This window comes from Electrophorus electricus, chromosome 14 (genome assembly GCF_041902795.1).
Source record: "Electrophorus electricus isolate QZ-2024a chromosome 14, ASM4190279v1, whole genome shotgun sequence".
NCBI classification, from domain to species: domain Eukaryota; kingdom Metazoa; phylum Chordata; class Actinopteri; order Gymnotiformes; family Gymnotidae; genus Electrophorus; species Electrophorus electricus.
The window spans coordinates 20779006-20800140 of record NC_137510.1 but is presented as its reverse complement, the minus strand read 5'-3'; the positions used below and the strand labels follow the sequence as shown (position 1 = coordinate 20800140).

The following is a 21135-nucleotide window of genomic DNA, read 5'->3' as shown; positions in this document are numbered from 1 at the left end:
CGTGGCCCGACAGAAGAGCAGACAGCGAGGCCCCACGGTGGGGAAGGGTCAGGCTGCTCTGCTCTGTCTCTTCTCCTCCTCCTCCTGTCCAGACGAGCAGAGAACGAGTCAGGAGCAGCCCGCCCCTAGGGCCGCGCCCAGGCAGGATTACAAACGGCCTCTCCTGCCGGAAGTTTCTGCTTTAGAGAAACTAATGGTGGGTTTCGAGGCGGAATAGGGTGGTTTAGGTAAGGCGTTCCTTATAAGGAGGTCTCCTGTGTGTCTGAGCGAACATGGACGTTGACGTCAGCCCTCCACGTAGTACCTTATGAGTGCTTTTTTTTGTTGTTTTTTTTCCTCTTTGTGTTTTATTTACACCTCCCACTCTCCCTCAGCCAGACTTCTCATTTCTTTTTACCTACACGATATAGAGTAGTTTCTTAGTAACCAACAATAAGCCCGTCTGGGCGACGCTGCCGGAGTAGACGCGCACACCTGCTGGGGTTTTGGATAACGGGTCCGTGTTTGTTCACACCGATGAAAGTCGGACGACCGTGGCCGTGTTCGGACGCGTGCCGGTCGGCCCGGGCCGGGGAGGTTGAGTGGGTCTCGGGGCCCCCGTCGGTCCTGCATTCCTGCCGTGTCCACCCAGGAGCCGCGGCAGGTTTTAAGTCTCCTTTCTCCCTCCCCAGAGTGCAAGTTCCTCTGCACCAACGGTCGGTGTCTGGACGTCGGCTCACTGGTCTGCGATCAGGTCAACCACTGCGGCGACAACAGTGACGAGGAGAACTGCCCCGCATCCACACAGCACACTCCGCCCGCTGCCTTCTACTGTGAGTACACGCCTCCCACCAAACCCCGCCACCTCCAGGACCTCAGCGGGGACGGTTCCCCACGCCCTGCACCGCTGCCGTGGAAATCGGACGTTTCCCCGGCCCCGGCGGGGTGGGGCGGCGGTTTGCCTTGACGCCCGCTAGCCCGTGGTGTCCGCTAGTTTAAGGACCCCGGGGGGGAGGGAAAGGGAGCAAGGGGGTAGCCCCTCCAGCTGTGGATAAAGCAGAACGACTCACCCACCACCGGAGGAGTCTGCCAGAAAGTGAACTCGGCACACCCGGCTCTACTCAAAGACCGCGTCGTACGTTTGCGGCCGTCGGTTAGCTCGGGGAAAGGTCGCGCCTTCGCTGCGTCGGGCCGGAGAATATTCGCTGGCTGAAAAAGTGGGATGTGGCAAAAATAGAAAAGGATGTGATGAACATTTCAAACTGGGTTAACTGCCAGATAGGCTTGCTTGTTGCCTAATGCAGGGAGAATGACGGACCTTGAGGTCTGAGGGCTGCAACGATTAGTCGTTTTCAGGTTTAGTGTTTTCTGTAGTCATGGTTCTATTTTTGATGTCCTAATTACAGTGAAAGTTTAAGTTTTCACATTTACATTTTTAGGTTTTCAGATACCTTGTTTCTTGCTATGTTCAATAAACTTATTGAATATGGGAAAAGTTTTGTTTTCAATTGCTTCAATTTTTGTCAGTTGCTGAATTTGATCAAAATAAAAGGCTTTCTAATAGGACACTTATTAAAGTAATGAAGTGCACTAATGTCTGAACACAAGTACTAAGTACTAAAATGCTAGCGCAGCTTGAAAAAAGCATTTTATATTAAATAATTGACTCTTACTTTACGGAAAGTCATTTGAATTTCACTGCTTAGGAACAGTAATTTAAATTTGGGCTTGATGTACAAGTTGCCATAGTGATTGAAAGGACTAACAAAAAAATCAATCCATTTATGTGACTAAAGACATAAAAATAGAAAACTACAGTAAAAGCTAGTAGAGGTTTATCGTTTTTAAAAAGGTGTCTGGCATGATAGTTTGGACTAAGTGCAGCACTGCAGAGAAGATTGTCTGCTTGGGAAGAGAGTGAAACGAGAGGAAAGGGCTCCCAAAATGCAGAGCTTCTCTCTGAGTCATCGTTCCGTCTGGAGCAGCGGTGAACAGTCGCGGCTTCCGTTGGGCTTCCTCTCGGCCATCGCTCGCAATCTCCCTCAAATCACGACGACGTTGACTGAGTCGTGATTGTCCGATGAAGGACACGCAAGTCTGGCCCAAGATCAAAACTAAATTCGAGCTCCACTGGCCAGGCTGTGGTTGGATGTAAAAACCGAAAACTCGGAGGACATTTGAGCATTTGTTCGACCCTTTTCGGTTCGTCTGTGTCAGGCACATGTGGTAGTTTAAAGTTCTGCTTCGCTCTGCTGGGTGTCATTTTTAACTTATGGTGGGACAGTTGGTCAAAAAAAAAAAAAAAAAACGGCTCCAGAACCTCTCTCCTCCCTCCGGGGCATCTGTGCTTGGCTCGACCCCCAGGGCCAGGGTGCGGCGCCGAGCTGAAATCTGAATGTGCTCAGCCGCTGCCAGGTTAACAGGCCGGGAGACCTCGGGAGCGCCCGGGAGGAGGGCCCAGCAGGGTCCCGCGGCAGGGCAGGGTGGTCCCCTCTGCTCCGCACACCCTCTGCCAGGGCTCTCCCAGCTGGCTGAACGGGAAACGAGCAGAGGGATCCCAGAGGGATCCCGGAGCTGCCGTCGCCCCACGGCTTCACACGGGGAGGACCTGTGCGGCGGCCGGACTAGGTTGTTTTGGTTTGGGGGGGGGGGCTATTCTCTGTAGGGGACTTGGGAGAAGGGGCAGGCTTGGTGGGGACATGATGGGATGGGGGGGGGGGGGGGGGGCACAACCAACAGTCCCCCGTGCTGAGCTCCAGGGTAGTAGGCATTCATATGCAGATATGGGCTTCTGTTGTTCTATCTTGCACTGCTTTCAGATCAGTCTCTTTGTCCCAGTGATTTAAGGGATTATTTTAAGTAGACTATCTGAGTGGCATTGAATAAACATGACAGCTTTTTACCCCTCCAACCTCCCCCCTCTGCTTTTACGCCAGAAGCTGAGAAGCTGCTCTCAGGTCAGTGTTAAAAAGCTGCATCTCCCTTTTCCTAGGGAAACCTTCAGTGGCGGGTCCCTCAGAAGTGTCCCGAGAGTGGCACACTTTGAAGCGCGTCGTAAGGGTCCTCCAGGGTGGAGCAGGACAAAAGCAGGGAGCCTCGTTCCCCTAGAAGTGGCCAGCCGGGAAAACCTGGCGCCGTCCCGTCCAGCGTGCCGACGAGAGCGGGGAGTCCTGCCGCCTTCCCTGTCTCCGCAGCGCTGTCTTTTTTACCTTTTCACCGCGGCACCTTTTTACGTTCTCCTCAGTCGTCCGCGCCCAATTTACCCCGCAGAGTCGGGCGGGGCTTTCAGGACCCGTGCGGGGTGGCCGTGTTCAGACACTCGCAGACTTCCAGCATTGTCCCGCTGGGCTTCAAAAGAAGCTTTAAGATAGCTACCCACCAGCGGCACTCGCTTTTGTGGTTATGGGATACTTCAGCAGCAGGCATCAATTGCACCGTCCTCGATCCCTTTGACCAACCCCCCACCGCCCTCCAGCAAGCCCGGGTGCAATTCAAACGAAAGTTCCTCATCACTGAAACCAGGTGCTCTCTCCTGGCTCTGGCGAGATCGTTCAAACCGGCAGGTTAAGAAATTAAAAACGAAACCCAGAAGAAGAAAAAAAAACCCAAAAACTTGCGCGTCGCAGGAGCAGAAACTTGTCACGTGCACAGCCACGTCCCCGAGTGCCGCACGTGTGTCCTGCCGGGAGGTGTGTTTGTGGTGCACGTGCATGTTTGTGCCTGATCAAGCTCATGAAGAGTGCGCTGATTAGTTTCAGGCCTGAAACGGGGGAAATAAAAGGGGCACAGGACCAGGGTAGCTGTTTTCCAGATAAAGTTGTGAGTGTGTGTGTGTGTGTGTGTGTGTGTATTACAGTGTACATGTACCTGGGTGGGCTCTAGAATTAAGAATCTCTCTAGCACACAGTCTCTCCTGCCTACTCTAGCTGGCTCTCTCTGTCCTTCCAACACACACACACCGCCCCGCCATCTTTCCTTTCTGTAACGGAGCGTTTATAAAAAAAAAACAAAAAAAAAAACAGGTTGATGAGGGTCAGAGGTCGCTCGGGTCACGTTCATTGGCTTTGATTGAGTCGTGTCTGGAGTGAAGAGCACCGCCATCAGTTTGTTTGAGTTTGGGATTTCCATGCGTAATCCTCATCATCTCGCGCTAATCTGAGCCCGCCGCGGCCCGCTGCATTCTCATGCTAACGCTCTCATTGCCAAACCGACGTCACCCCTTCTCTATGCAGTCAACGTCGCTCCGTGGGAGGTGAAGCTGGGCACGGGCGCACGGGCGCTCCGCCACGGGGAGAAAAGGGGCTCGCTGATGAAGTTGTTTTGCTCCCTGGAATGCGGGACCGGGAAGGAGCTGAACGCTGAAGAGAATGGCTTTGAGGGCTTTTTTTTTTGTGCGTGCATGTGTGTGCGCATGTGTGTGCGCATGTGTGTGCGCATGTGACTTGTGAAATATGCGGGTTGAATGAACCACTTGTTTTGTCATGTATTTTCGTGTTTTTGAAGACATTTTGAAGCACCTTTTCTTGTGCTCTCCCTGGGTCTCTTTATTGGCCGTTGGTCCTTTGATGTCGGAGGGAAGAAAGGTAATTCAGCCTTAATTCGGCCTTCTGAGGACGCTGGTGACTCGGGAGCCGCGGTGGCTTATTGGAGGCATTCCAGGCTTGAGCGCCATCCATTTACATATCAACTAGCCAACGGAAGATTGAATTGTCTGATGCGTTTGCGTGCCGGGTCCAGGTGACCTCCGGAAGGTGCCTTTCTTTCCATCGATAGTCTGGGACACTTGGGGCTTGCTCGGTGTCTAAGCTTGCCAGCGAATAAGCCCGCCCGTCGTAGGCTGCGTGTTGCTGCTGTTTTCCCATGAGGGATCACTTTTATTTTTTGAATAGCGTAGCATAAAACGAACGTTGTGTAAACTACCGTTTAGCCTTTGAGTTTGTGACACAAAGTCGCAGAAGATGTAGGGACGTTGTTTAGTGAAACAAGTTGGAAACATTTTAGAGTTGTATTAGTCTTCCAGTCGAAAATGAGCTTTACCTGACAGAGAGAAGCCGGGTTCTGCACAGACGACAGAGAGCCATTTCTCATGCCGTCCAAACCTGAAGTTTTGGGGTTTTTTTGACTCCCAATTTGTGTTTCAGTAGGTTTAATGTAAGATTTATGTCATCATCTTTAGAAAACTACAGCTAGACTTCAAATATGCGTGCGTGCATAATCAGGAGCCAATCAGATGAGGTTTGAAATTAACACACTGGTAGTATTTTGACCATGGAGCCTGGAATCTGACCATTTCATGGGATTTGCATCACCGAGAATCAACGACAGTCGGGGACGAACCTGCGACCGGCTCCAAGCCTTCTGGGTGCAGCGTTTCAGTCCCCGGGGCCCGCCGGCGAAGAAGGGAGACGTGGCTAATCGCACTTTCATGCTTCGCACATCTTTGAGTCTTTTTCATTTATTTATTTTTTCCTCTTTGATTCGAGGCCTTCGCACGTCAGCCCTACGGTCGTGCCTGTTTGAGCCTCTTCTGCGGCTGGGTATCAGAACGTGTTGCTTGACACGGGGAGCGCAGGGGGTTCTGGGATTGTTTATCACAGAGGACCAGTGGGCCCTTTTCTTTTGCGTTGGCTTTGTTATTTTGTCCGTGAGCCACCCAGTACGAACCCCCCCGTCTGAGTACGGGGGCTAATGATGCACCCGGGACCATTAAAGGTGGGAAACTGACAGCTCTCCTCTCTCCATTTTTTGCCCTCAAAGAGGAGGGGAGCAACCGAGGGCAGAAAAAAGAAAGCGTGGCAATAAATGAACTAGTCTCGGGTATTACCTTTTTTTTGGTAGAATCAGGTTTGGCTCAAAGACCAGAGTGAAACCCACTGAAAAACAAGAGAAGAGAAGAGAAGAGAAGAGAAGGGGGGGAGCTGGGCTAGGCCACACAGAGAGGAAATGAACATGAAGGCAGTCTGTTTGAAGTCCAGCCGCGTGTGTGTGTGTGTGTGTGTGTGTGTGTGTGTGTGTGTGTGTGTGTGTGCGCGCGCGAGAGAGAGTGAATGAGTGAGTGAGTGAGTGCCTGAGCTGGGATGCTGGAATAAGAGCTACAGTAGTGAATAGACTATAGTAACCCGTGGTGAAAAGAAGTGCCTTTACTGTCCCACCGGCCAATTAGGCGCCGAGATGCAGATGATGTGGCCCGGCTGAAAAGGACCCAGCTGCTCGCAGGGGCCCGTTCTGTGGGCCACAACAGGTGATGGAGCACCAAGCCCTGGGCGGCCCCCTCGACTCGAGGCCCGGCTCCCGCAGGCCCGCCCGGGCGATCGCGCCGCGTCGGCGACCTCGTCAGACAAGGATGGGAAACGATCTGTCCATAAACATGTCCGTAAACGCGTCGGGAAATGGCTCGGACGCAGGCTGTGGAATTATGAACCATGCCGGGCATCATGTTTCCACGCGTCGTCCGGTTACTCCGGCACCCTCTCCGCCTCCCTCTGCTCGCCTTTTCCTGGCGACGAAGAACACCGTTCCGATTCCCGCTGCTGAGAAATGGCCCGTGTCTGCGCCAGTATTCACCAAGGAGGGCGTGTCCGTGCCCAATGGAAGTAAACAGTAGTAACAAGATGGCGGCACATGTAGATTACCTGTGAGCATTTGAACTGGTGTCAGAGAAAGCAAGCTTGATCAGCTATTGGTGATGAGAAGATGCATGATAACAATAACAACAAAAAATAATGAACTAACATTTAATATAAAGAATATCATTTAATGTTCTCAACCCATCGTCATTATTGGCTGGTGTGGATGGAGATGGGCTGTCGGCTTCCACTGATGCTGTGGCTGAATTCACCTCCCCACTCATGAGGTTTGCTGGTCTGTTAGCATGCCATCGAGCACAGTATAGCGGCGCTGGCAGGTTCCCCCGTCCGGCACCGCCGCACAGTAACTCTTTCCTCTAGAACTTGACGTCCGCATATGTGGTCATGGCTAGCGCTGAAGAACCTTCCTTTCTCTGGTTCCAGCTGGGAAGGAACTTTTTTGGCTTTCGGAACCTATTTATTTAGCTGAAAGCACACCAAACGGTTCAAAATTGGGTTCCGGTTTGTCACTGGTGGGGAAAAAGGGCTGCGCGTGTACCATGTACCGCTATGCATCTTGGGAGCTGCTCGTGTTGCCATGGTTAGCAGTCGTCTCATCTGCCTACTGCCCCCCCACCCCCACACACACAGTGTGCACTCAGCGCCACTAAACAGAAGTTGCTGAAGTGTTAATGGCCTTTCTCTGTCTGGTGGGCTTTGCCCTTTGGAGACTTCCCTGTCTGGCGGCTCAGAGCCGCTTCTCTGCTTCGGTCTTTAATCATGGTTATCCCTCTTCTAGACGTGTTGCTTTGTTGTGTTAGTGTGAATCTGCATTAAATCAAACTCCACTGTATCTTGTCAATCAAGAGCCCAGCTACAATATAAAGGGATGGATAGCCACAGTAACAGGGCTGGTGGAATAATGCATGGTACACTCACAAAGGCTGTTGCAATAGCAGTGTAGTAACATGCATCTCACATAATCGAACTTAAATGCATCGTGGACAAAGGAGACAGCCATTGAAATGAAATTCAACAGACACGCACAACCTGCTGGAGAGGCGGTCACAGTCCGTAAGGGAGGGGTTGATACCGGCGTCTGGCGCAGGTGTCTGTGCGCATTTATGGGAAAAACTGGTTGAGGATCATTGATGTTTTTTGCTTGAGTCACAAGTCTATAAATGAGAGTTGTGCATCGGTTAGGACCCCGAGAGGCTGTTGCTCTGCTCAGTATCAAAAACTTGATTCTAAAACTGAAACCCACTTACTTCAGAGGAACTATGGGTCTGTAAACAGAGTGAAGAAGTGGATGAATGTTCATGTTGTTATTGTCCTGTCACTCAAGCTGCACCTGCTCCTACGTACCCCTGACTGCCCTGACAACTACAGATTGGGTCTACTGGAAGCTTAATAGTTTTGGTGTTCCTTCACACACACAAGTAGGCAGGGTGCGTCTGTGTGAGTGGTTGGTCAGACGTCAACTCACTGATTTGTAACAAGGTGTAACAAAGCAGGACGCCGGGAAATCCTGCAGGCTTATTGTAGCTTTAACAGCGCTCTGTTGAACAGGAGCACTAAACATCCATGTCCCCTGTGTAAACCCGGGGGCCCTTTTGGGTTGGGGTCTTCCTCGTCGCAGGCACCGATCAGCAAGCTGAACTTTGGAACTTTAGTTTTCCGATGTGAAGCCCCTCTATGAGAGGATCTTGAGGCCTTAAAAAGCTGAACCAGTAGAGTGTGTGCTGTTGAAAGTCTCTGCAGTTGCAGAAAGTTTCCTACCCCCCCCCCCGAGAACAAGTCACATCCTTTACTCGGCCCAAACGTGGACACGGCCACGCCGGTCTCTTTTTTTAAAAGAGCTGTGTCATAATTTTTGGCACGGGTGAGCGCGCTCGCGTGTGTACGTATGTGCCTGTCCGTCAGCACATTTTCCAGAATGGTGCTCTCTGTCCCCTTACCGCAGGTCACGTTGTTTTGGGTCTGGGGAGAAACTGGGTCAGTTTACTCATGGACAAGGAGATTGAGACAGATGGAAAAAACGGGGAGATCACGGCTAACCGCCAAAATTTAGTCTGCGCACCACTCAGGATGTGGAAGTGGAACCAGCTGTAAAATAGTTTTAATAGTGATGTATTTGTAAACCTGCATATTATAATAATAAGTTAGAGGGTTACACCTTGACGAGAAGTTCTCCACAACAGCCATGATGATGCTAAAGGTGATTTCCTAGTAAGGCAAGCCATTTTTGAAACAGTGAGCTTGTAATGTGAGATGGGAAATTCTTAAAGCCTGAAATAAGAACGTTTTCCCAGGCTCTCTCTGGTTGGGGGGCGGGGGGTTTGCGGTGAAAGGGTGTTTCAGACTCTTGCACAAGACAATTCACTTTAGCTGACAGTAAATAAACACGCATGCTATTTATGGCAGCTTCTGCCGAACTGTAATTTGTACCGTGACTGACTGCAGCCTAGTCTGTCTCCTCAAACCTGCAGTCGGATGTCTGTCGTCACACCTGGTACAATTTCACTTTGCGCGACTTTTGCTGCAGTGTGATTTCGGCCTGTGCAACCACCACTGCGATGGCGAGCGAGAACCGCGTTTCCCGCGTTCCGCGCCACACGTGGTCACTGCGACGTCCCTTCTGACATGTTCATCTCGTTGCCCCTGGCGTGGCCGTTGTCTGCGTGTGTGCGATGCTGCGGCCTTGTAACCGCTGACAGGTTTATTAAAAAACAACACCACGGACGGCAGGAGAGCTGGCCGGCGGCCACGTGGAACAGATTGCCAACGCCTCGTCGGCCGTGCCGTGCTCTCTCTCCACTCGAGTCGGCTTCAGTTCGTGGTCGCTTTACTGGTGGGGCAGTATCAGGTACCGATTATACAGGGCTTAAATCTGAACATTCTCTGTGGAAATGCCAGAGTTTAACAGCTTTAAATCAGAGTTGATGATGAAGTTAATGGCTCTAATGGTCATAAGTAACAAAAATAACAATTCAGATTTATTGTGACATTGTGTCAAATCTGTGAGTTTTTCACAATGTGAAAAAGTGCTGTTCTGTTTTGACCTCATCACTTCCGCAATGACAAGTCTTTTCTTTCTGGGCACCCAGGAATTTTTTAATCTTTCTCTCTCCGTCTGACTCGCTCTCACGCGCTCTCGCTTTTTCTTGCTCTCTCCTTCTCTCTCGCGTTCTCATGCTCTCCGTCTCCTGCGTGTGCTCTCTCGCTCCTTCTCTCTAACACTCTCACTTTTGCTCTCTCTCTCATTTCCAGACATATTGAGTATCCCTAATGTGCAGAAACAAAGTAACCTCGAGCTGGAACCAGATGGCACGGACTCCGATTGGTCCAGCTCTTTTGCGGACAGCAGAAGCAGCAGCAGCAGCACATCTGTGTGTCTGCGTTGCCCTGATGGCCACGCACCAGGCCGTCGAACGGCAGGCCTGTTTCAGAGTGCCCTGTCCGGAGGGGAGGGGCTCGTTCCCCGCGGTCTGCTCGGCGGCACTGTAATCCTAATCCGAGCCGTCGCCTGTAAACCGAAGCTACCGTCTGGCACTCTTCTTTGCCGCTGTGTTGCAGCCAGACGTGATGGGTGTTTTCAGGTCCGTTTTGATGTTTTCAGAAGTAATGAGGTGGTTCACGCTAGACTGCGGGGTGGGATCGACAATGCAGGTGTTGTCTGTGTGCCGTGACAGCGGAGTCTGGGGTAGGGAAGGTGGGGGTGGGTGGGTGGGTGGGTGGGGGGCCAACTCTCCCATGTGGCTCATTAGCAAAAGGCTAATAATGTTGTCATAATCGTTAGGAGTCACAACAGCGGCCATTTTGGGAGTCGCTGCGCCTGCTGTTCTTCCCGTTGTGGCCTTGCGCGCAGGCCCGTGGGGGGTGTGTGTGTGTGTGTGTGTGTGTGTGTGTGTGCACGCGCCCTCTGCGTGAGTGCCGGTGTGGGAGGTTGGCATTAAACCCAGACATTACCTCACCCTACCGGGCAGACGGCACATTACCATGCACAGCAGGCTCGGCAGGCTGCAGGGAGAGAGGGGGAAAAACTCAATACCTGGTGATTATCTATACACACAGACACTCGCGCTCGCGCGCGCTCGCGCACTCTGCAGCATTCATCTGCAGACATCACATTCCCACCTCGCAGATGGCAATCTTCAGACACAGACGCACACACTCCGACAGACGCTCAGCCACGCGCACGCGCACACACTCATGCGCTCTCTCTCCTGGGATGTGAAGATAATATGCCCCAGCAGGCAGGCTTGGGTGGCAGATGACGGGTAATGGTGAGATCTGGAGCCGGCCCTCACCCGCGTTAAACGTGCGGCTTCTCGGCAGGGTGGCCCCATGCTACTCCCCACCAGTGGGCTTCGCTCCTCACGTCCACCCACGATGCATACACGCAGGCAGGGTGCTTCATGTCCGTGTGTTCCTGGGCCTGACCTCTGGAGAGGGATCAGAGCACCGGGGGCAGTATTCCTGCCCCTGCAGTGCGCAGGGTTACCTTGCTTCGCTCAGCATCAGCGGCCACAGTCGGAACTGGGTGCTCTCCGACAGGCCGCGTTAGGGATTTTCCACAACACTCCGAGCAGGACTCAATTGGGAAAAGAATGTGAACATTGATAGGAATGTGATTTGACTGAAGTCAAAATGCTTTGCCTAATAATAAGCCCTATTTGCCGCCCACTTTGTAGTGTGTTAAACAGCACTGAGTAAATTCCAGTTTCCTGTGAACTGAGCTTTCACATTTTTAAGATGGGCTTCCTGGCAATTTTATGGGCATACTGGTCATAAAATTCACTCTCGGGGTTCTACAGCCCTGCCGGCAATGTAGTGAGTACTTTGCGAATGTACATGTGGGCAGCGTGCGCGTGTGTGAGAGAGAGAACCTCACCACTGCGTGCCTCCTGAACTCTGGCTGAAGAGCTCCAAGTGTCGGCCATGCTAACTGGTGACACGCATCAGTCCGTCTCTGACTGGACATGTTTTGGGGTTTTTTATGTCGCTACTTGATGCAAGGCTCAGTCTCTGGTAAACGGAGGCCGTATGCTGGGACTAGCAGTGCCCTAGAATACCACTGAGAAACAAAGTCTCATCCAGCTTGGCCGAGAGGTGGCGTTTGGCCCCTCAACAGCATAAAAGCTGTGTTATCAAAAGCTGTTTGGGGGGAGGGGGTGAATTGTTTTTGCTAAATGTTCCAGCCAGGATTTGCTTTAAAAAAAAAAAAAAAACACCTGGTGGAGTTGAGATGCAAACATAAAACATAAGAGTCAAAAAAAAAAGAAAAGAAAATAGTGTTGAACATAAATTGGAACCGATTGTTTCTAGCTGTTACCTTATTAAACTTTTTTTTTTTTTTTTTTTTTACCATTGTATCAGCCCCTGCACAAATTAAGCTCAAGTTTCTGTACAAAATTTCTAAAACCTAGAGATTGACTTTGATATTTATGTAGATATTTGTGTCTATAAATCTGAAATTCTGGAGGAACTACCCAAACCAGCCACAACACTATTAGCATGCACAATGTGTCCAATACCAGCATCCCTTGGGAGGTTTCTTCAGACACCCATTCAAACCCTGAGTCTTGACCCCGATGTCTCCCCCTCCCCATGACGTGTGTGTGTGTGTGTGTGTGTGTGTGTGTGTGTGTGTGTGTTAGTTAGTTAGAGACGCCTGCTGGCAGAGGACATAACTTCCAGACTAAACGTCAGACAGATAAATGTCAGCTTGTCTCTCAGTGGGATGAACTGAGTAACTGAGGAGGTAGGAGAGAAAGGATTTCATTTCATTTTGACATCTGGGATTGGGCATAGTAGGTAGCTGAAGGGTGACAAGAACCGTTAGCCCACCCACGCAAGACTACCTGCCATTTCCAAACCCTTGCCTCGGAACTGATGAAAAGCTTTTAGCGCAGAAGGAGAAATAATCAGAGCATATGTTCATCATTAATTTTCTACGTTCCGTTTGCTCCTCACTGCTTTCCCGAGGAGCTGGACTCCCACCTCCTGCTTACCCGGCGGTATAACGAACGCCGTGGTAAATACCAGACTGGGGTCAGACAGTGAGGTCACTCCAAGGTCACCTCCCGTTGGGCTCTCGCATCGCTCGCCGTGATTGCTGGTGACTTGTAGGTGTAGCTGGTGCAGAGAGCAGCCCCTCTCCGGGTAGTTTGCCATTACAACATGCGCCCGGCCGCCCGCCCGCCCCTCGGGATTGTAGTCTGCGAGACCCCGGCTGTGATATTAGCGGGGGCAGCCAGGGGGGAGGGGGGTAGTTAGAGTGCGCCTGCCCGACCGCACAACACACCGATTCTTCACCGAGACGCGGAGGACGACCGGATAGCCTAATCTTCGGTAAAACGCAAGGCGCGAAGCGGCTGAGGGGAAGGGGAGAAAATGGCTTAAAAAGTATGTCGTTGCTTGCGCCTCGGACCGTTGGAAGTCTTTGCACCGGGCACCGTGCTCCATGCAAAACCTCACCGTACCGGCTACCAAGCGCGATTACGGCTCCAATGTCACCTGGGCGTGTGACTGCACCGGATCCCAACTCCAGCGAATGGACATATGTGAGTAGTTACTGCACATTAGGGGCTGCCGGCTGTTTTGCACTTTGCGCTAGTTTCAATCCCAAGAGTCCTTTCGGTTTAAAAACCCGTTTGTGTTGTGAAAGCGGCGATTAAACTGGTCCGCTAAAAGGCAACGTTCACGCTTTTTTTTTAGCCGTGGGCTACCAAACCCCTTTAAATTCCCAGCAGAGAGAATCGAGCAGTGGAGGGCTAGTTTGTCTGGAGTCGGGATCACTCCATATTCCTCGACCAGGGGACTTTTGTTACTAATGTCACACCAGCCTGTGTTCTAATTCTGCCTTTTGAAATGTATATATATATATATATATAATTTTCTCTCTTTTTCTCCAGTGGCCTATCTTAAAATATGGGATTTTGTATCTTTTTATAATTTCTCCTCATCCTAGATGAACTGAATAAACAGAGTTCTACATGTTCATTTCATTCTTTAACATATGTTTTAACCATTATGAAATCTGTAAATTTATCTTAAAGGTATTGTTATTGATTTTCTTTTGATTTAATTGTTTTGAGATGCTGGTATTGTGCCCAGAGTAACTGTAACCACTCTTACATATGTAGACTAATCTGGTAAAGTTTATTTTTAGTTCGTGTCTGTGACCGAGCAGCAATTTTCCACAAGTTGTCTTTATAATGTCAAGATCGTGCAAGATATCTGCGGTGTCGTTTGAACAAGTGTGAAAAAAGGCACGTCTCTCCTCCCCAATCAGAATGTTCCAACAGATGAATGAAATGGACCGAATAAGCTTATGTGCACATTGCTGTGCGCAAGACTGATTCAGCAGTTAGGCTTTGCAGTTACATAACCTGACTAGTGAGCACACTTGGTGGTTAAAAAAGAGAGGATCCAGCAGTCAAAAGTAAAAAGTTGAAGACAGACCTCTGTGAACCCTGATGAAGCACTAAATGTTTAGAATATGGTACATGTACGCATGTAAAATGTGTCACATATGTTTTAATGCTACCCAGGCAGTCTTTTTCAAAAGATTAAAAAAAAAACAAAAAAAAAAAAAACCCAAAACACCATTTTGAAAATTCATAAGTTGAACTTCCCGACGCCCCAGGCAGTGGCCGCTCGGTTCTCGGTTGTAGTGGGCGGTGGGAGCGATATTCCTAAGATTCAGTGTTAATTATTGCTGGAGGTCAGGGTGAGGGTCAGGGTTCAGCGTGAGCGGGACTGCGTAGCCTCTCTGCTGACCACCACCCGCCGAGTTGGTGGATCCACTGGGCCCTTTTAACACAGCAGTGTTTCTGATCTGCGAAAGCTTGGTTGAAGCTCGAAGGAGGGAGGCTGTTGCTGGCAGGAGCCGCAAGGTCCCTTCTCTCCGCGGCTTCTCCGTCCCCCCGTCTGACCTGGCCCTCTCGCAGGACGTCCCCGCTGAACTCCGCTCCAGCCCTGCTCTGCTGTTCTCAAATGGAGGAGTGCGGTTTCCACCCACAGTGGCTGTGAATGCAGGTTCAGCTGGCGGTCATGGACGGACGTTTTGGAAAAGTGGACTAACCCCCCCCCCCTTACTCACTCTTTCTTTTAACAAATCTTTCAGTCTCTCTTGAATGCTAACCATGCCCTCAGGCAAACTTTCACACTTCTTGCGCTTCATAACCAAAAAAAAAAAAACAAGTTAAAAAAGAGAAGTGTGAACGCGACTTGGCTATCGCCCCCCCCCCCTCCCCAAAACCCTTCAGTGTTGATTGTTGAACTGCACACTTGGCAGGCTGCAGTGTATGCGTTACAAGTTGGTACAAGTAGTTTTGGCTGACATGAAAGCACCTTTCAGTTGTGGTTGAACACAGCTTGCCAAGGTGTGCCAGCCCGAAATGAAGACTTTCCCAAAATAGAATCCAATTATATGTGGATAAGAAAAAGGAATCAAGCCTAATTATAACCTACATGTTCCGTCTGAAACAAGGATCCATATTACCAAGCTTTGTCTAACGGCTAAAAAGTAGGCTGCTGCTTCTTGTTTTTCTCTCTCTCGCTCTCTCTCTCTATCTCTCTCTCTCTCTCTCTCTCCGCTTGCGTCTTTAGACATGTCCGGTAGAGCTGCGCAGAACAGGCACTGGTAACCCCAACCCTGTGACCAAGCAAACATGTTTCCTGAGCTGCTTTTCCCATAGTCCTGTGTTTCTTCTGACCGTGCGAGACCTTTCTCCTGACAGACTGATTGGAGGCTAACCGCCAGGACAAGTTGTCCTTGAATACCGGAAATCAGACGCCCGGTGGGCAGGTGACCGTGTGGCGGGGCGCCCGTTTGTTCCTAATTTCGGTGGCTGCCCACATGCGGGGTTTAAAGAAGACCCAAGGGTGGTATCTTGGCACCGGAGCACCGTGCAGGGCTCCAATCCGCGCGTACAATGTGATCAAACGCAGTGCGATAATGTGGGCGGGAACTACCATGGCCTCTTTGACTGTGATATGGAAATCGCTAGACTAAACAAATGCTTATTTGTGTTTGTTTCAGCCTTGGGGGTGAAAAGGGGAAAAAAAAAGAAAAGATTTGCTTGGACAAAGAGACGCTGTGATGAAAAGCCCATGTAGGAGTTAAGCACGCTGGTTTTTTAATAGTAGAACCCTTTGTTAATTTTTAATGGGTTTTGGTGGAGGCACCTGCTTTTTCTGGCACCGTTTCACTCCTGAGGGGTAACGCTACAGCACGCGAAGCGCTGCGTGATGCGCGCATCTTCATGCGTCAGTTTGCACCCACGGCACCTGGGTGAGCCCTGTGGACGAACGCGCTGGACCTGCAATTGGCCACTGCCACGACACCGTGCAGGTTCTGTAAGATTGCCACGGTGACGTCGTTTTGCTGGAAGCGTACCGGCGGCGTGAGAAGCACTGGTCTAGCAGCCCTCAGGCATGCTCACACAGCCCCTCCCCTCCCCTCCCAATCCCAATCCTAATCCTGGCTCGGAAATTCCCCTTTCCTGCGCGTTCAGTTCCGCCTCGGCCTGGCGCGTTTCGGCAGCCTCAGGCTTCCCGTGTTGGAGCTCAACGAGAGACCACGTGCCTGATCCGGCCGTTTTTAAAACGCCCTGCCAGCCGGCGGCTCATCAGAGCGACACGGCGTCCAGCGATCCCCTGACAAACTGGAGGAGCGCGCGTCCCGCTGCCGCGTTTGTTCCCAGGGAATGGAACCGATCAGTCGGCACCTTCCGTTCTAATTATTTCGTTGACTGTTCACCCAGACACACTGGCGGTCTGACGAGTAGACGGCTCCAGCTCCTTGGAGCGCGTTCCGCGCACCGCAAAGAAAAATATATAAATAAAACTTTGGCGAGGCCCCCGTGGGTAGCGGAGCCCTCACGGGTTTGCGAGGTTTTAGCTTGTAGCCTGTCGGAAGGCACGTGACCTTTTTTAAGGCCGTCCCGCCCTGCCCCATGTACGCGAGGCTGCCGTGCCGAGGCAGGAGTGGGAGGAGAGAGCGCGCCTCTGGCAGTTGCCCTCGCCTCCTGCCCCTCTGGTGAGTCAGCAAAGCATCCATCCTCTGCGTGCCAGGAGGCAGCATCTGGGACTTCAGAACCGCCTTCCTGTTGTGAAGCTGGCGCGGGTGTTAGTGGTCGGTTCAAGCCTCCTGGTCTCATCAGAGGGAATTATTCAGCAAAGGTGCGTGTTTTGTTGCGTGAGGGTGTGTGGATGCATCTGGGTGGAGCGGTAGCTAACGGTCTCTCTCTCTCTCTCTGACATCAGGTGGTTTTTGTTTGTTTGTTGTTTTTTGTTGTTTTTTCTTTCGCCCAGCTAAAGGCTGTTAATTGCAGGATAGCAGACCCACAGACCTGGCTGCGTGAGCATGCTTCTCTTTCTACAGTCTTCATGACCCTCATTGTCAAATGGGCCAGTTCACCCATCATGGGTCACTGGGTCCTTCAATGACACTTGGCGCTCCCGGTTCATTTTTCTCAAATCCCCGTTTGGCTCACTGTCCACTCAACTCTAAACAATAAAGCTCTCAGTGACCTTGAACTCAGGAAAGGTGCTTTACAAGTAAAAAGTATTATTATTATTATTATTATTATTATCATTGACTGTTCTGAAGCAAGTGCTTCTTTGTGTCAGTTAAACCGTGGCTGAAGCAACGTCATGCTCTGTTCAGACTGCTGAGACTAACTAACGCCTTCCTTTGATCCAGCTGCCGTTCTGTTGGCCCGTGGTTTCTCATCCTGTATAGTAGCGTGTGTTTCCTCTCATTCTCTTTCCACGCCAGATCAATGTTAATCTTCCAGACACAAGGGCTTTAGAAAAATACCACTGTGTCTTCCTGGCTGTCCCTGCGTATGCGACGAGTTAGTCTGTCACTCCTCGCGTCTGGCGCCCGGCCCCCCGTGTGCGGCCCACCGTCTCTCGGCTCTCGGTCACCGGTGCGGTCGGCGCCTCTGTTCTGCCTGGCGACAGCACAGGGGGCTGGCAGAGCGGTCCTGGCTCCGCCATCCCAGCCCCTGTGCGCCCCCTTCAGACAGCCCACTCTCTCGCGCTCTCGCTCACACTCTCGCTCACACTCTCGCGCTCTCGCTCACACCCTCACGCTGGCTTGCTGGCTTTCTCTCTCTCTCTCTCTCTCTCTCTCTCAGTCCACTTTTTCTGTCCGGCCTCCTTGTCTTCTTTTTCTCTCTTTATTCCCGTTTGGCCGTCTGTGGCCGCGCGAGCCTCTGTGCACCGTGCCAGCGTTCCGTGTCTCTGTGGGTACGGATGCTGAGGGCTGTGTCTCCATGGCAATGATGGCAGCTGGATGGCCCTGTAAGAGTGGGAGGGAGGGAGGAAGAGGGGATGGCATTGCCAGTGGTATCTGGGGCAGAGTGTGTGCATGTCGCTAGGAGACCAGGACAGGAGATCCAGTATCCGGCAGTGCCACTTCATTTTCGAAGTGTTCATTCCTTATTCATTCTGTCTATCTTCAAATGAAAGCCAGAGCTAAAGAGCCAACCCACTTCCCGGTACTGCCCTCTCTCTCTCTCTCTCTCTCTCTCTCTCTCTCTCTCTCTCTCTCTCTCTCTCTCATTGTCTGTATCTCGTTCTCTCCGTCTCGTTCTCTCCCGTCTCTTTTCTGTCTGTCTGCGTGTGGCTCCCAGCCATCCAGGTGCTTTCTGTCCCCCCAGATCTGCCTAGAAGGAGCATTACATTGTTACATGCAGAATACATTGTTTGTCCAAGAACAACATTTGCCAAAAGGACCAACAGAACGTCCTGTTCTGAAAGGCAAAGAGCTGCATGTTACACGTGCGGGCAGTGTAATGTGGTGGGGGGTGTACCACGCAGCAGTAAGATTATGTCCTGGACCCAAGAGGACGTTTTGTGATCTGACCGCTTCTAAAAGCCATCTGAACTTGCGAATGCTATTTTTTGGGGGGGGGGGGGGTTACGTTTTGGTCACTGTCTGTAAAGTTTGAGACATATGTACAGTAATATCTGTAGGCCCCATGTTGAAGAATTCTGTGATGGGCATAGAGAGGCAGTAACAGCGTTTATTGCCCGCAGTCTCCGAGCTGCAGGGAAGAAGACTGTTGTGTGTTAGCTGTGTTTTATGCTAATGAGCCCCCCCCCCACCACCACTGAATAATTATGAGTTCGGTGGTTTATTTATTCCTTCCCTCCATATCCTTAGGCCCTGCTTTGCTGCAGTCCTGTCTGTTGCCGTGGGTTAACAGAGATTATCCGCATAGGAGGAGCCGGGGAAGCCTCCGGCCCCGGCGTAGCTAGTGGGGTGGTCAGGACAGAACCGGAGATACGGCTGTGCAGTATTCTGGCGAGCTCCGCGTAAGGTGGACCACATCCGTCGCGCTAATGACCCGCCTGCAGCTTTCAGAATGTTCTCACCCAGCGCACAGAAGGCGCCGATCCTCTCGCGTAACCCGCTTCACCAACACGACACTGACTGGCCTACATTTGCAGGAGCTGTCTGCCCAGCCCTTTATACGGGCTGGCCGGTTTTTGGGACGCTGACCCCAGGCCGTATCGCCCCCGGCTGCTCCCGGGGACGGCGTTCCAAGTCTTCCGGGGGCGGACCGGGGGAGCGCGGCCGAGTCCAATAATGCCCCTGGCTGTCTGGAGGCTGAGAGAGTCTAGTACTGTGTCTGCCCGTCTGAGTAAAGCCAGGGAATACCGGGCAGACAGCTGTCATCCACTCCTCCACCCTTTTAAAAATATATTATAGACAAACTGTCTGATCTGGTGTGTGTGTGTGTGTGTGTGTGTGAGTGCGTGCTGCGCTTTTGTTCCTTCATGCTTTTCCTTCAAAAGCAAATTTTTTGAACACCTCTAGAGTTAACATTCTGATCCTTTGAGTCCTCTGGTCACTTTTTAATCTTTCCGCACAACATGGAGTGAAAATCATGATCGCTGTCCTGTGTTTCTTCACCATTAGGCTTTATTTGCAGTTGCTGGGTTATTCTGTGCTGGGGTGGAATTAATAAAACTCATGCTGCTTCTACATACCATAAGATCACTTAATGTACGGAGGCCTTCGCTTCTTGCCGAATCAGGAATTAAGCTCTCTGCTTCCATCCTGTGGCCAAAATGGGAACTGCTAATCAAAAGCCCTGTTCTCACCCACCCTACAGCTTATCTAAACAATGCCCAGCCTTAAAGCAGCTTGTGTGTGTACTAGTGTAACCTTTAAATCTTTTTTTTTTTTTTTCCCCTTCTCTCCACCAGCTGAACTGGAATTTGTGCAGATAATAATCCTAATCGTGGTGATGATGGTGATGGTGGTGGTGATTGTCTGTCTTCTGAACCACTACAAGCTGTCCACGTGGTCCTTCATGAGCAGGCCGGGCCGCGCTCCGAGGCACGAGCGCCCGCTGCAGTCGGTAAGACCCTGGGGAAGTCCTGCGGCCCATGGGACTCTCCGAGCACAGTCTGTTCTGAGTGCCCACGCAACGCGACTCGGCCCTCTAAATGAACCTGTATCGCCTGGGTGGGTGCGATTCTCTTGGGGTTGGGCGATTCGTGAAATTTTACCTTCGGCCCCCAAACGTCGCTGCAGACGACTGCATCGTTGAGCACGAACCAGCAACGCACGTCCTGCTCCTTAAGAGCTTTGGCCGACCGGAGACCAGAACGTTCCGCCCTGCCCGGCGGTCCCTTCAGCAAGCTGCGTTTGCTCACCGGGGTCCTGTTTGCCAACCCTCTCCTCCCCCGGCCACGTCAAGCATGCACAGAGGCCCCGCGCCCCAACGCGGCTGTGGTGACTCACGGCTACCCAACCCTGTCTAGACGCCCGCCTGAGCCAGACAGCCGCGGTGAGGCAGACGGACGTCTGAGCCCTTTTTCGTTTTTATTCATGAGGGAAGGCGAAGAGCCGAGATGCAGACTTGGGGTGGGGGGTGGGGGGGGTTACTGCACCCTCGACACGGCGCAGCTGTGGGAATATGCGTCAGGCTGTAATGCGTCGCGGTTAGTGTTTGGAGATCTGTCTGGCTTCAGGGGAGTCTTTTTCTTGTGTGTGTCAGTAATGTCACCGCAGTGAATCTGACTGCATCGCGGTCAACACTGATCTTCACGATTTTGTGCAGTTAACTAATGTTGTTCTGCCTCGTGACTGGGGTTCAGTTGATTACTGCACGTTTTGCCAAATTTGCACGCTTTTAGATTGGGAATATTTTGACACATGGCTAACATATATATGCATGTAAATTTGTTTGTTTGTGTGTTTTGTGTATTTATTCCTCTTAACTCTATTTTTCCTGCCTTTGCTGGTAGGAGGGGTGTTTTTGGCCATCTGATAGTGGCTCCAGACAAGGAGCTTGTGAGGTAAGGTTTGAGTGTGTGTGTGTGTGTGTGTGTGTGTGTGTGTTCATTGTCTGATCCGGGAGTCCCCTATTTGTCAGGGTCAGGGGGAGGAGAGGTCAGTGTCTGAGGCAGGGGTGCTCTGTTAATGATGCTGTGTGTGTTGTCTCCCTCTGTGCGTGCGCGAGCGCGCGTGTGCACTTGTCTTTGAGAGCCTGTCTGCACGCTCGCGTCTCTCAGCGCATCATTAATCAGCCAGTCTCTCCTCTGGCAGCGTCTAGAC

At 51.4% G+C, this 21135-nt stretch overlaps 1 protein-coding gene across 5 annotated transcripts in view; it reads left to right on the top strand.

Moving 5' to 3' along the window:
* Window positions 1-21135, top strand: part of ldlrad4b (low density lipoprotein receptor class A domain containing 4b) — a 47608-nt gene that overhangs the window by 19829 nt on the left and 6644 nt on the right. For 2 of the 5 annotated variants that reach the window (XM_027000063.3, XM_081695984.1), the window contains exons 3-5: window positions 672-812; window positions 19779-19933; window positions 20826-20876. In XM_027000063.3, coding sequence (XP_026855864.2) covers window positions 672-812; window positions 19779-19933; window positions 20826-20876 — 347 coding nt within the window. Of the gene's footprint in view, window positions 1-671; window positions 813-10284; window positions 13112-19778; window positions 19934-20825; window positions 20877-21135 lie in introns of those variants that run through there. The other 3 variants (XM_035531145.2, XM_081695985.1, XM_081695986.1) reach the window with 3 other exon arrangements.